At 35.6% G+C, this 13,388-nt stretch overlaps 1 protein-coding gene across 2 annotated transcripts in view; it reads right to left on the reverse strand.

Annotated features, from left to right (window-relative positions):
• The window catches only part of LOC136881170 (KIF-binding protein), a 160,198-nt gene that overhangs the window by 58,609 nt on the left and 88,201 nt on the right, over positions 1-13,388 (reverse strand). For both annotated transcript variants that reach the window (XR_011018695.1, XM_067153832.2), the window contains exon 4: positions 4,741-5,001. Coding sequence is in view for 1 of the 2 variants with exons in the window: in XM_067153832.2 (XP_067009933.1) it covers positions 4,741-5,001 (261 nt within the window). In the remaining variant the exon portion in view is untranslated. The remainder of the gene's footprint in view (positions 1-4,740; positions 5,002-13,388) is intronic.

Genomic DNA, 13,388 nt, shown 5'->3' on the forward strand with positions numbered 1-13,388 from the left:
GATGTGTTTTATGAAGGAATATGGCAGTAGACTACTCCAAGTTCATGTTAAATTTGGCACTATGACAGTAGTAAGTAATGTAGGCATTTTATGAATGTCACGGCACGTTGATGTGTAAGTTAAGGTGGTGATTTACATATGATGAAGTGAAAGAGTTGTTATATATGAAATATGTGTATATTAACGCGTCATAGATATGATATATGGATGTTAATGATTTATGATGGTGGTAGTTATTGTTTTCTTCGAGAGAGAAATAGTCATAGTGGTGCGAAGTGAGATCTAGTCATTTCAAATGATGTTTCGGAGGGTGTCACAGAATTCTCGCCAATTCCATGTAATAATTCTGGATCTTACGCATTGTACATAGCTTAGGATATGATCTCGAGACGAGTAGTGCAATGTTTTTTTCATCCATGTTAGGATTACCTAGAGAATCATATATGTACTCAAGATAAGATCTGAGCTTTCACTGATTTACTTAGGATGATCTTGAAAATTCTCACGGTGTATAACTGTATTTCTGGATAAATTTCAACCTATAGGCTGATCACTGGTGACCTAGATTTTCAAAAGAGAATTAATTTTTTTTAGTCGGAGATAGTGTCATCTGACCATGTAGATTTTCCGTTGATAGTATGTGTTATAATAGCTACATATGATATGTGTGGTGACTTTTTTTTGTTTTTTTTTGCAACCATGTACGCACGTAGTCTGATAATCAATAAGCTAAGGTCATATTACCTTAAGTTCATAAATTAAATCTTGCGATAATGTTACTTGTAGGGTGATTACGACTTACAATGGACGTAGCTTAGCTCATGATATGTGACACAAGGAAATATGAGCGTCTAAGAGGCAACTAAGTAGGCAGAAGTGAATGTTTAAAATGTAAAACATACAAGAGAGTACTTGTCAAATCAAATCTGAAGAAGAGCTTGGTGATAGCCTCATTGAGAGTCCTAAACCTGCATCTAGACAAACAGTCAGTGAAAATTGATTAATGTGACAGTTTATAGAGTAAGGATTAGGTGGTAACTAACAGAATCTAATGCTGATCCCCAGAATAATTGATTCAGACAACTTGAACTCCATTTCTTGACTGAACATTAAAAATCGGCAATTCTACTAGCGTTTCTTTATTTTCTCAAGAGAGTATCACTAGAAATACTGTAAATAGTAGTTAATACAATTTTTATTTTCTTCTTTGAGGATGCGTCCTATATTTTTAGTATACTTGATTTTAATGTTTATTTTCTTGCCAGTATGGCACATGTAAATACCATTATCTGTATTCACATTAATTTATTTTGTTATCACCCAGCTTTGTAGGTGAGTTGTATACGAAGGAAAACATAGCTTTTTCAAAAAATTCCCAGATGTTACATGAAATTTATGCTAATAATTTATGATTTTGGAGATTAATGGGCTTATGAAAGGATATAATATGATCCGAGAAGACATTAATTTAGGATGAATTCGGAAGATGTAATTTTTCTGAAAGTTGTTGACGGATATAGACTATAGGGTTGACAATGAGTCACTCATTTCAAGAACGACTTCATTGGTAAAAATTTGAGATAATTTTCTTGAATATTTGACTTAATATTTAAAATAAATATGGAATAGTGAAACCTAAACACTCTTTCTCTGTGTTCTTAGAATAAGAATTAGTTGTAAGACTGTAGTAGTTTCAAGCGACGACAATTTCTATAAGAGTTAATAAGAATATGGTACCTAACTAGTTACGAGTAAGAGACGTCTTTCTGCGTTAGTTAGAAACTACCATTAAGCGACCTGGACGTTTTTCTATTACGGAACTCACACCCGTAGAACTCAGTCACCAGATTAATTGAACTTAGAGCTAGTCAGGATCTCTTGAGTCCATGCCTGGACGCGGGAACGGCGCAATTTTCAACCATGATACAATAAATCTCTCGGAAAAAGATAAATTTTTGGATTCCGGTATATATAAACTCACATGCTTTGAATGTAAGAATACATACATAGGACAATCTGGCCGCAATTTTAAAGTTAGATATTTGAAGCATGTGAATGCTGAAAAACATAGAAGATTCTCAGCAATGGGATCACACATGACTGCCACAGGTCATAAATTTACCAACATAGAACAAGACCTGACCATCATAAAAAAGTTAAAAAAGGGCAGCTTAATGAACACATATGAAGACCTGTACATTCATCTAGACCAACTTGTAAAGAAAAATGATAACCTTAATGAGGCTGTAGAATATAAGAATCCATTATATTATCAAATTCTAGTATATTTGAAAATGCTTGAGAAGGATCAAGAAAAAAGAATTGGAATTTCTCCACCTACAGATAGCCCTACAACTTATTCCTCCTCAGTTGAAGCTATAGGTGACAGCAAGGAAGTTCTTGACACACCTATATCCCCCGCTCCTCCACCTCCTCAGGTGCAAGAGCAAGGAAGAACGCATCATCAATATTACACCCGGCGCAAAACTGTGAAAGAATGACAGGAGTTACTGTTCCAAAGGAAAGCAGGCTTAATAAGATTTGACAACTAGGAATTAATTATATTTTCATCTACATTAATAATAAGAGCCGCACTGTGATATCAGGATTTCTTCATTTCGATAATTACTTATAAATTGTATAATTTTTAATTTATAAATTGATCTTTTTTCATGAATTATTAAGAAAAGAATATTTATTAGGACAATTTCTCTATGGAATATTGTACAAGTGTTTCCTTGACGACTGCTTTCTATTGTAGAAATAATTTATATATTTTCTCTTGAGTTATTTGTTTGTTTTAATCTTGTCAATCTTATGTTAATTTTAAGGACACTTCCTCTAAAGCATTACTTTGTCAATTTTATATATTTTTCATCTAAACAGTGTTATGTGGCTGAAGATGTTGATAATATACGAAACATGTACCACTTTTGACCATTAAAAATTGCCTTAAGCAATCATTGTATCGACTAGGTGGAAAATAAATAAATAATTGTGAATGCTATATAAATAGCAATAACCGCAAATGCGCGAATATTTCTCAACTAAAGTAAATTCATTTCCTCATCCCGAGGTGGTACAGCTCTTTTTAGACACACCCCCAGTGGAGGGGAGTTACATGTACCGCTTTTACCGCTTATCAACCTTCCTGCCATTCGTAAATCTCTGGCAGTACGGTACCGGGAATCGAAGTCGGACTCCTGAGAACAGCAAGTAATTGTGCTAACCATTACGCTGGCGGACATTATTAACCAAAAAACACAGAGATATAGCAAGACTGATGCATGCTTGCAATGCGCGGGTCGGACACGAAGCTAGGCCTATTCACCTATTTGTGCGACGTCATCAGAGCTGTAGTAGACCTACGCTATGCAGGCAGACATTTCTTAACTACGAAACACAGATGTACCGCATGGATTCAACGCGTTTTCATTGCGTAGGTTGAACGGACAAAACTATTCACAAATTTGTGCGATGTCATCAGAGCTGCAATAAGACTTGTATCCGCTTCGAAGCGGAATCGTTGTTCTTCTCTGACGAATTACGTGGGGGGGGGGGGGTCTTATATGCGAGAATTTTTCTCATTTTCTTCATCTCGAAAAGCCAGGGGGGTCTAATACGTGAGGGAGTCCAATACACGAGTAAATACGGTAATTAATTTCAATCCAAACTCCAAAAAACATTGTGAAAATATGGAAAATGAAATATGGAACGTACATAATACATTTGCCATACATAAATTTTGCTTAGTTTAGAAGCTACAGATATTTCATTTCAACATTTAAAAAACATTTTTAGTGTATATATAAAATATGTTTTATTTTAAAATATTAAATTTTATTCAAACTGCCTTCATCTACATGTCATAAGAAAAATGGTTGTTTTCTCAAGATTTTGAAAAAAGAATAATGAATAAATATTACAGACTAAGTTGTAGGTTTCTGAAAGGAGATGTGAAAAATATGCCTCTAGCGCCTTCGTCTTTTTCGCCATACCAGCTGATCTTCTTAGGCCTGGTTCTAAAAGGGTTAATTCAAATACAGATTCTGAAAGTGATGACGAAGTGCCATCAGGAGGAAGAGAATACCAATCTGACTTCAGAATTGCTGGAACTATAGTAATTTGAACTTTTTGTGAACAAGATCATTTTAACAAATCTTGCATATGAAACCGACAGATTTCAAGAACAGATAGTTGAAAGTAATCTAGCACTGGGGTGCACAGCACAAAACTGCCTCCGAGAGTTTGTGAAGATACTGTGAACAATTACAAGCTGCAGAAAGAGGGTGATAAAGAACCTGTAGTTTAATACTTCATACACCATAACAGCATACACAAGATGAGTTAAAAATGACTCGCACTCAAATCCTCCAAGTGAAGTGCAAAGTCGTTTACTTCGAGGGACATATTTCTAATTCCTTTGTCATTTTCGTAGGTTCCTATCCCGTCTTCAGTTGGATAAGTACTTAATAATAATAATAATGTTATTTGTTTTACGTCCCACTAACTACTTTTTAAGGTCTTCGGAGACGCCGAGGTGCCGGAATTTAGTCCCGCAGGAGTTCTTTTACGTGCCAGTAAATCTACCGACACGGGGCTGTCGTATTTGAGCACCTTCAAATACCACCGGACTGAGCCAGGATCGAACCTGCCTAGTTGGGGTTAGAAGGCCAGCGCCTTAACCGTCTGAGCCACTCAGCCCGGCAGATAAGTACTTTGAGTGTGATCTGTACTTACGAGTGATCTCGAAGGGAATCCAGAAACTTATTGAAGTTGGCGATGCCCTGCTCAGCCAAGTAGTTGACCTTGCGCAAAGCGTGGGGTGTGGGTCTCTCGTCCGTCGCTTGTAGTCGAGTAAGTTTGATGTCCAGCATGTCGGAGTAGGTTTCAGCGAGTTCGTACCACAACTGGCGACAAACCAGCAGGTAATACTGGGGATTCAATTCTCGGAGAACCGACTCTAGATGGTCGATGCGACGCTTATGCATGCGGCTTTGCCTGAGAAAAAACAAAACTATAAAACTTCATATTTGTGAATATCAAAATCAATACGGAAATGAAACTTATAAATTATGAAAACTATAAAACCCTTGCCATGATATTTTAGTGAAGAATAAATTCTGTAAATTGAAATGAGTGTTTTTTACTAAAGAAAAGCATTAACAGGGTTCATCTTGACATGAAACTATGCAGGGAAGTCAATCTTCATAAAATACAAAGTGAATCTGACAAGTGACACAGGAATGAAGTCATATACGGAAATAAAGGAACACACAAACACAATGACAGGTCAGCATAGAAGAGGGAGCTGACACAAGGTTTTAGAGACAATTACATTGAACAAGCACGACTGAAGAGAAAAGTAACACCATAGTGTGAGAGAATTTTTATTTTTGTTATAGTGGAAGACCGCAAAGCCCGAACAATCCCTTCAAATTGAAAGGAGGATTGGAAAAACCTGCATCAACAAAAAATACCAGAAAGATGGACAGTGGCAGTTAATACCTAACAAATTCGTGTACAAAGAGCTAGAACCCATTACAGATACTATGCGAAAGAGGAGACTGGGATTCTTTGGACATATCATGACGATGCAGGATTCGAGGCTTCTGAAACAACTAGTACAACACAATCTCGTCTCAAAAAATACCACAACAGGATGTAAATGGATCAGAGAAGTAAAAGAGGATCTGAAGGAAATAGGCCTTACAACAGAAGACACCACAAATAAGATAAAATTGAATACAAAACTCAAGAATATAAACTTCCGCTTTACGCTTACACAAAACAAACCAACAACACGCATGTTTTCACCTGAGGAAAGGGCACGAAGATCGGAGTGTCTGAAGAAGTACTGGGAAGACCAAAATGTGTGATCTGATAAAAACTGATGATATCTCAAGAAACATGCCATTCTATTTTAATTGTTTCTTTTTCAGGTATAATCTGTAGTTAAACATTTTCTTTTTCATGTATTTTCTGAATGTTATTTAATTAATCATAAGTTTTGATAGACTGAAGAACTTAACAGGTAGAGATTAACTGACTCGAAACTGAAAGGAATAGCTTCTACTATCATTATTTATAAGTTTCATTTCCATATTGATTGGATGCACGTATATAGACAAGAAAGATATTCCACCTATCAATACTTTATTATAAACAGATTCACATCAGTACCGGTTTCGGCCTCCTATGGCCATCATCAGCTGGTATATTACAATATTGTTGCCATTAGACATTGGTGTATGTCACAAAGATGTTATTATGATTAGAACATCCGAATGTCTAATGGGGTTAAAAATAAAACGTGTTGTAATAATGTTTTGTCTATATGGGGTTGAAATCATCCCCACTCTGGCAAACTAGCGAAACTGACAAACTAAGGAATCTGTAGTTCTGAAGTTCTGGTCTAGATTTTGTTATTTATATATTGTCTACCCTCTGACAAAGTCTCACATCTGCAGCTCGTTCTGTATGCCTAACACATAAAACCAACAATTGAATATAAAAATTGATTTTACATGAGTAATCACAACTTCTTTTAGCTCTCCTAACCTTTGGATAATTTGCAGATTCGTTAGTTTGCCAGAGCAGGGACGAAATAATATCTATGACCAATGTGGCAGTGAAATGCTACAGTAAACTAAAACTTATTGCATATACATTAAACATAATGAACACATTAAACATATTAAAATGCATGAAACATAGTATAAACATAGTATAAAACCCTTAATAAGTTTAAATACACAAAAATATAAGATGCATATATGTTAAAACACTTGTTAAAATTTGAAAGTTCTTGTTCTGTGGAGTTCCTTCTTCAAGCTTCCGTGTAATTCTTGCACCTCTATGTTGGTTTGGTTGCATAAAATGATCTTTGAAAATGTTCTATTTGATTAATATATGTCATGTCTGTTCGTGGCAAAAACCCTTGTCGTAAAAGTTTTCAGGTACTGTTGTGGTTCAACTGTTGATATATTTTGGTGAATTTTAAGGCAGACTGTAAAGTCTTTAGTTTTTTAAATTTGATTAAAAGGAGTTGTTGGTAGCGACCACTCTCCTGTCTGTATTCGTGTTGTGGATATTGCTGTTATCTGTAAAGATAAACTAGTGTAAGTACGAGTTTGAAGGAATGACTGAGGTTGTGTGTGGAGGCGAGATGGGTACTTACTGCTGTTGTTGTCGAGGTCGTGCGGCGTTGTGTTTGAGAGCGTGCTGTGTACTATTGCGAATACGTCTGGGACTTGTGTTAGCTGTGGTGAGGGGTATGGGTGGAGGGGTAGGAGGAGTGGCTATTGTAGGGATAGGGGTGGGGTTGGGCATGTGATTCGTCGGTCTTTTGAGGTATGCTGTATTCTGTTTGTTTACAATTTTAAGATAGTCATTTTTTAATGCAGGAATGGCTTTATCAAAGATGATGCTGGTTTTCTCTGTAACATCATTAATATTGTGATTAGGATTGGTGTATTGGTCCAGAGAAATATAGAAATCTTCGGTTATGTTGAGCAGGGGCCCCTTAGAATTTATGTTTAATATTGCCATGTCGTCATTGATGTCTGTGAAGCTATGCTTGAATTTCTACATGCTGGCCTATTGATTAAAAAAATGGTTATGTTTTACTGCATTTATATGTTCGTTGTAGCGGATGGCGAAGTTTCTGCCTGTACGTCCAATATAACTTGTGTTGCAGTTGTTGCATTTGATAGGTAAACTCCTGATTGGTTATATTTATTGTTATTGTTGACTGTCCTGGTGTTGTGTATGGTGTTGGTGCTGTTGTGTGTGGTTTTATATGCTATTTTCAGGTTGTGCTTCTTGAAAACATTAGTTATACTGTATATGTGGGTGTTGTTGAAGGTAAATAAGGCGTAATCTTTCTTGGGTTTGTCAATTTTTGTTAATTTTGTTTTAGGTTGGGATTTTATCTTGTGGATGATTTTGTTGACCATTTCTTTGCTGTATCTGTTATGTTTGGCTATGTCATGGATTAATTTTAATTCGTTATTTAGATCTTCTGTTGTCATTGGAATATTAAAGGCTCTGTATACCATGCTGTAATAGGCTGCTCTTTTATGTGTATTGGGATGAATAGAATCGATTCTTATGGTATTTGAAGTGTGCGTGGGTTTCCTGTAGATTTTGTAAGATAAGTAGTTGTCGTGTCTGGTTATTGTCAGGTTCAAGTAATTTAGGGTACGGTTATTTTCAGTCTCTTTGGTGAATTTAATCTGGTGGTCCAATGTGTTAAGTTTGTCTAGTATAGTATTTGCGTCGGTGGATCTATTATCTATGATTACAAAGATGCCGTCAACAAATCTGCACCAAAAGTATACAGTATATTATCTATTTTATTGATTGACGTATGTTCTAGGTAGTCTATAAAGATTTCTGCTAATATTCCAGAAGCAGGAGATCCCATAGGTAGGCCTTGTTATTGGTATATGGTATCATGGAATTTGAAGTAATTATTATTTAAGGCAAATTCAAGTAAATTCATGAATTCATCTATTTCTAAGGTGCTCAAGTTACTGTGGTTTTTTTAAATTGGATTCTATTATTTTGATTGTTTGTTTGATAGGAATGTTAGGATACATGTTTGTTATGTCAAATTAAGCAAGGGTATGGTGTTGTTCGATCTTTAATTCTTTGGTTCTATTGCAAAAATCTATTGAGTTTTGTATTGTTTTGTTTGCTAAAAATGAATAATGCTTTTTGAGAAATTTTTGAATGAACTGTGATAGTTTATAGGTTGGACTGGTTCTATAGTTTATGATTGGTCTCATGTTTACATTTTCTTTGTGTATTTTAGGATAGGCTTTTGTATTCTTGAGTAGATTTTTTAAGTTCCTCTGTATGTTGTTGGTTGGATCTCTGAGTTTGATTGAAAAGGTGTTGTCTTGAAAACATTCTTTAGTCTTTGTTATGTATTCATTCTTATCCATAATGACAGCGGTGTTGCCTTTGTCGGCTTTTGTTATTAGTAGATTGTCCCGTTTTATTTTGTTTTTGAGTTTATTTAAGTGTGATTTATTGGTGGTAGTAATGTTTAGGTTGTTATTATGAATGTAATTGATGTAATGTGGGATCTTTTTACTTATTTTGTGTCTAACTTCGTCTCGTATATCGTATGATATTTTCTGTAAAGCAAGTTCTGTTTCGGTAACGGTAGTTACGATATTTGATAGGATGATGCGTTACCCCAGTTATGTTTGGGTCCCTTTCTCAACATAGCCGTCTCTATATCATCAAATGTGGTCTGTGTGAGATTTTTTATGGGTGGATAGAATTTGTGTTGGAAATCCTTGTTGGAATGGGAAGGATCTTTGTGTCTGATTATGGTTGGTAGTTTTGGTTTACTTTGTTGTTTCAGTGTTTCCAGTTTCTTGTTTAGTGTGTTTTGTTTCTTGATTACTAAATCTTCTATTTTGTCATTTGAAATCTGTTGGAAGTAATTCCAGTAGCTATGCAGGAGTTCATGGGATGCCTTGAGAAGTATTGAGTATAGTTCACTATTGAGGTGTTGTTTCTTGCGATATAGGAATTTAATCTCTTCTTTTAACCAGATTTTATTAGTCCTGTTTTGTGTTTTGCATGTCTGAACGGTTCGTCTATGTTTGATATTGTATTTTTGGAGAAATTTTGGTGTTAAGTTGTTTGAAAGGCATTCTTTCAAAAAGGCAATGCTTTTGGTTGCGTTCAAAACATTATCACAACACGTTTTATTTTTAACCCCATTAGATATCCGGATGTTCTAATTATAATAACATATTTGTGACATACACCAATGTCTAATGGCTACAATATTGTAATTTACCAGCTGATGATGGCCATAGGACGCCAAAACCGGTACTGATGTGAATCTGTTTATAATAAAGTATTGATAGGTGGAACATCTTTCTTGTCCATATACGTGCATCCAATCAATATGGAAATGAAACTTATAAACAATTATAGTAGAAGCTATTCCTTTCAGTTTCGAGTCAGTTAATCTCTACCTGTTAAGTTCTTCAGTCTATCAAAACTTATGATTAATAATAACATTCTGAAAATACATGAAAAAGAAAATGTTTAACTACAGATTATACCTGAAAAAGAAACGATTAAAATAGAATGGCATGTTTCTTGAGATATCATCTTCTTCTTCTTCTTTCTTCTTTTCTAGCCTATTTCAATCCACTGCTGGATATAGGCCTCTTCCATGTGCTTCCATCGTCTTCGGTCTTGAGATATCATCAGTTTCTATCAAATCACACATTTTTAAAATTACAAATTGATTATTATTTTGAGAAGTGTATAAAACCTGGGTCTTCTCTCCTTACTGATCAACCCAGGAGTGTCACGTTGCGCACTGCCACTGGCATAGGGCCAGCTGGCTCTTTACCGTAACTTTTCGTTACGTCACGTTCTGGAGTTGTCATCAGCCTTCGCGCAATTATAATTATAGTCTATTATTAGGGATGAGATTCTGCCTATTTTATTCCTGTGTATAGAAACGTAAGCTTTTAAGATATAAATCCATTTCAGGCTATTTTTAGCACAAGAATTTGTTGGTTTTATTTGCGTATGAATGCCTATTTCAGGTGTTCATGCCTATTTAGAGTAGAATTGCCTATTTAATGCCTACTGACATTCTTTTAAGGAAGACAATTTTCTTCCCATTCTAGCTGGTGTGGTTAACAGAATTCTCAACATGTTTACCCCACTAATAATAAGGCTATTTCCCTGAAATCTCCAGAAATAGCACTTGGAGAATTTCCTTCAGAACAAACAAGGAACAATTTGACATCGAAGCCTTCCGCCACTGCAACTCCTACAATGATACGCAAGAACCCAACGAGCGAGTTGGCCGTGCTGTTAGCATTGCATAGCTGTGAGCTTCCACTGTCGATAGTCCTGAAGATGGTTTTCCACAGTTTCCCATTTTTACACTAGACACATGCTGGGGCTAGGCCACGGACACTACTTTCCCAATGCTAGCCTTTTCCCATCCTCGTGTTGGCGAAAATCTTTGATGTGTTAGTGGGATATTAAACCCCTAACCACCGTTGAACTACGTTGTACACACTCATATCCTCTACCTCCTTCTCACTGCAAACTGTTTAACGCATTTATCGCCAACTAGCCAACAACAGAAATAGGATGTTAAGATATACAAACAGTTAAAAGTCAATTTTATTATGTTTCTGATCAAATGTGAACCAAATACCACATAGATCAACATAAAACTACTCTACCGGGCGAGTTGGCCATGCGGTTGGGGGTGCGCAGCTTTGAGCTTGCATCTGGGAGAGAGTGGGTTCAAACACTAACGGCAGCCCTGAAGATGGTCTTCTATAGTTTCCCATCTTCACATCAGACAAATGCTGGGGTTGTAGTTTAATTAAGGCCATGGCCACTTCCTTCCCACTCCCAAGCCTTTCCTATCCTATCATCACCATATGACCTATCTGTGTCCGTGCGATGTAAAGCAAGTTTTTTTTTAATATATAAAAAAGCATAAAACTACAGTGATGCAGCTGAAACAAGTGCAGAAAACTGTATCAATGGAGCCTTTCTACCACAACGATGTGAACAGCGACCTGCAATAATTTACTTCAGATCTGTATACTACAATGGTGGGAGACAATATCCCACTGCTAAAACTGAAGCATCAAACATTTAAAGAATCTTTAAACCAAACATAAACTACAAGGCTCAAAAGAAACGATTATTTACCTACAATTCTATAGTGGGCTCAAACAAGAGCGGGAGTCATGATCATGATACCCTAAGATCGAGATAAAATAACTACACTTTCGGGAATGATAAGGCTGCCTGACGGTCATAGGTATTTATGCCCCAGTAGAGAGATGATTAGAAGACTGATAGTTTCTATAACAATTTACAGAAAGTAATAAACAAAATTAATAAGCGAGATATGATACTTTTGCTGGGAGATTTTAACGCCAGAGTAGGAAATCACAAAATTCAGAACAATATAGGAACAAATGGGGAGGAAATTTGCAATAGTAACGGAAGGAAACTTACTAACTTTGTTCCTTTCAATCAGTTAAAAATAATGACCACCATGTTTGCACATAAAGACAGTCATAAGTTCACATGGTCAGCTAGGAATCGGCGATCTATCATTGATTACGTCATCTGCAACCAAAAGCTAGCAGAATTCATTTTAAATCTCGAGATCCTGAAATGGAAACAGATCATTTCTTAGGAGTTTCACCAGTCCACATAAAGCCAAAATGGATGAAGAAAAACACACCCTGCATGGAACAAAAAGAAACAACTTATAAAATTGGTCTTTTAAGAGATCCAAGCATAAAATGACTATACCAAAATAGGCTTATGATCTGATTCAAGCAAAACCAGTGAGTACCAATGTAGAGGAAAAATGGTAAAATATTAGCTTAGCTTTGAAACAGGCAGCTTTTGAAAGTTTAGGAATAAAAAGAGAATGGAAGAGAAAAATTGTCATATCAGAAAAAAGAGATGCTTACAAGAAATTCCTGTCAACTGGTAAAATAGAAGATAAAAATACAATTATAAGAGAGCAGTAGCTAAACGAGAAGTTAGACGAAAACATAGAGAAAGTTGGCAAAATTTTGTATCTACATTGAAAACAGACTTAACAAGACCACAACCACAAACTTATCAAATTCTGAAGAATTTAAACAGGGAAGAGGTAAAACTTGAAATAATACCAGCAAATGACTCAAACACTCTGGACAAGTTCAAGAAATTAAGTGTTAACTTTGCCAATACATTGGAATCTATAACATTAGAAGAGCTAGACCAAACTTTGAAGAAATTAAGAATGGTTAAGCACCTGGAGAGGAAGCAATACATGCTGAACTGTTCAAATATTCAAGTAAAACTTTCAAACATTCTTCAGATTTTAAAATCAAATTTGGAATAGAGACAATCCACCAGAAAGTTGGCAGAAAGCAATAGTTATCCCTCTTCATAGAAAAGGTGACATAAAAAATGTAAAAATTACAGAGGAATTAGCACTGTTAACTCAGGTTATAAAATATATGCAAATATCATTAAAGATAAGTTGCAGCAACATTATGAACATAAATTGGGGAATGAAGAACAAGGGCGCTCCTGCACTGATGCATATTTCTCTATGAAGATATTAACAGAAAAACATAGAGAATTCAATTTGGAAACACACATTGCATTTGTGGACTTCAAAAAGGCCACTGACTGAGTAAACAGAAACAAATTGCTTGAAATTATAAAGTAAGCAATGTCTCCCAACAGATTATTCAACATCTACAAATCCAATGTAATTTCTGTAAAATTGAACAAGAACCAGACCGAGTGGAAATCAATAAATGGTGGTGTAAGACAAGGCTGCAGACTATCCCCTCTACTTT

This window comes from Anabrus simplex, chromosome 9 (assembly GCF_040414725.1).
Source record: "Anabrus simplex isolate iqAnaSimp1 chromosome 9, ASM4041472v1, whole genome shotgun sequence".
Classification (NCBI taxonomy): domain Eukaryota; kingdom Metazoa; phylum Arthropoda; class Insecta; order Orthoptera; family Tettigoniidae; genus Anabrus; species Anabrus simplex.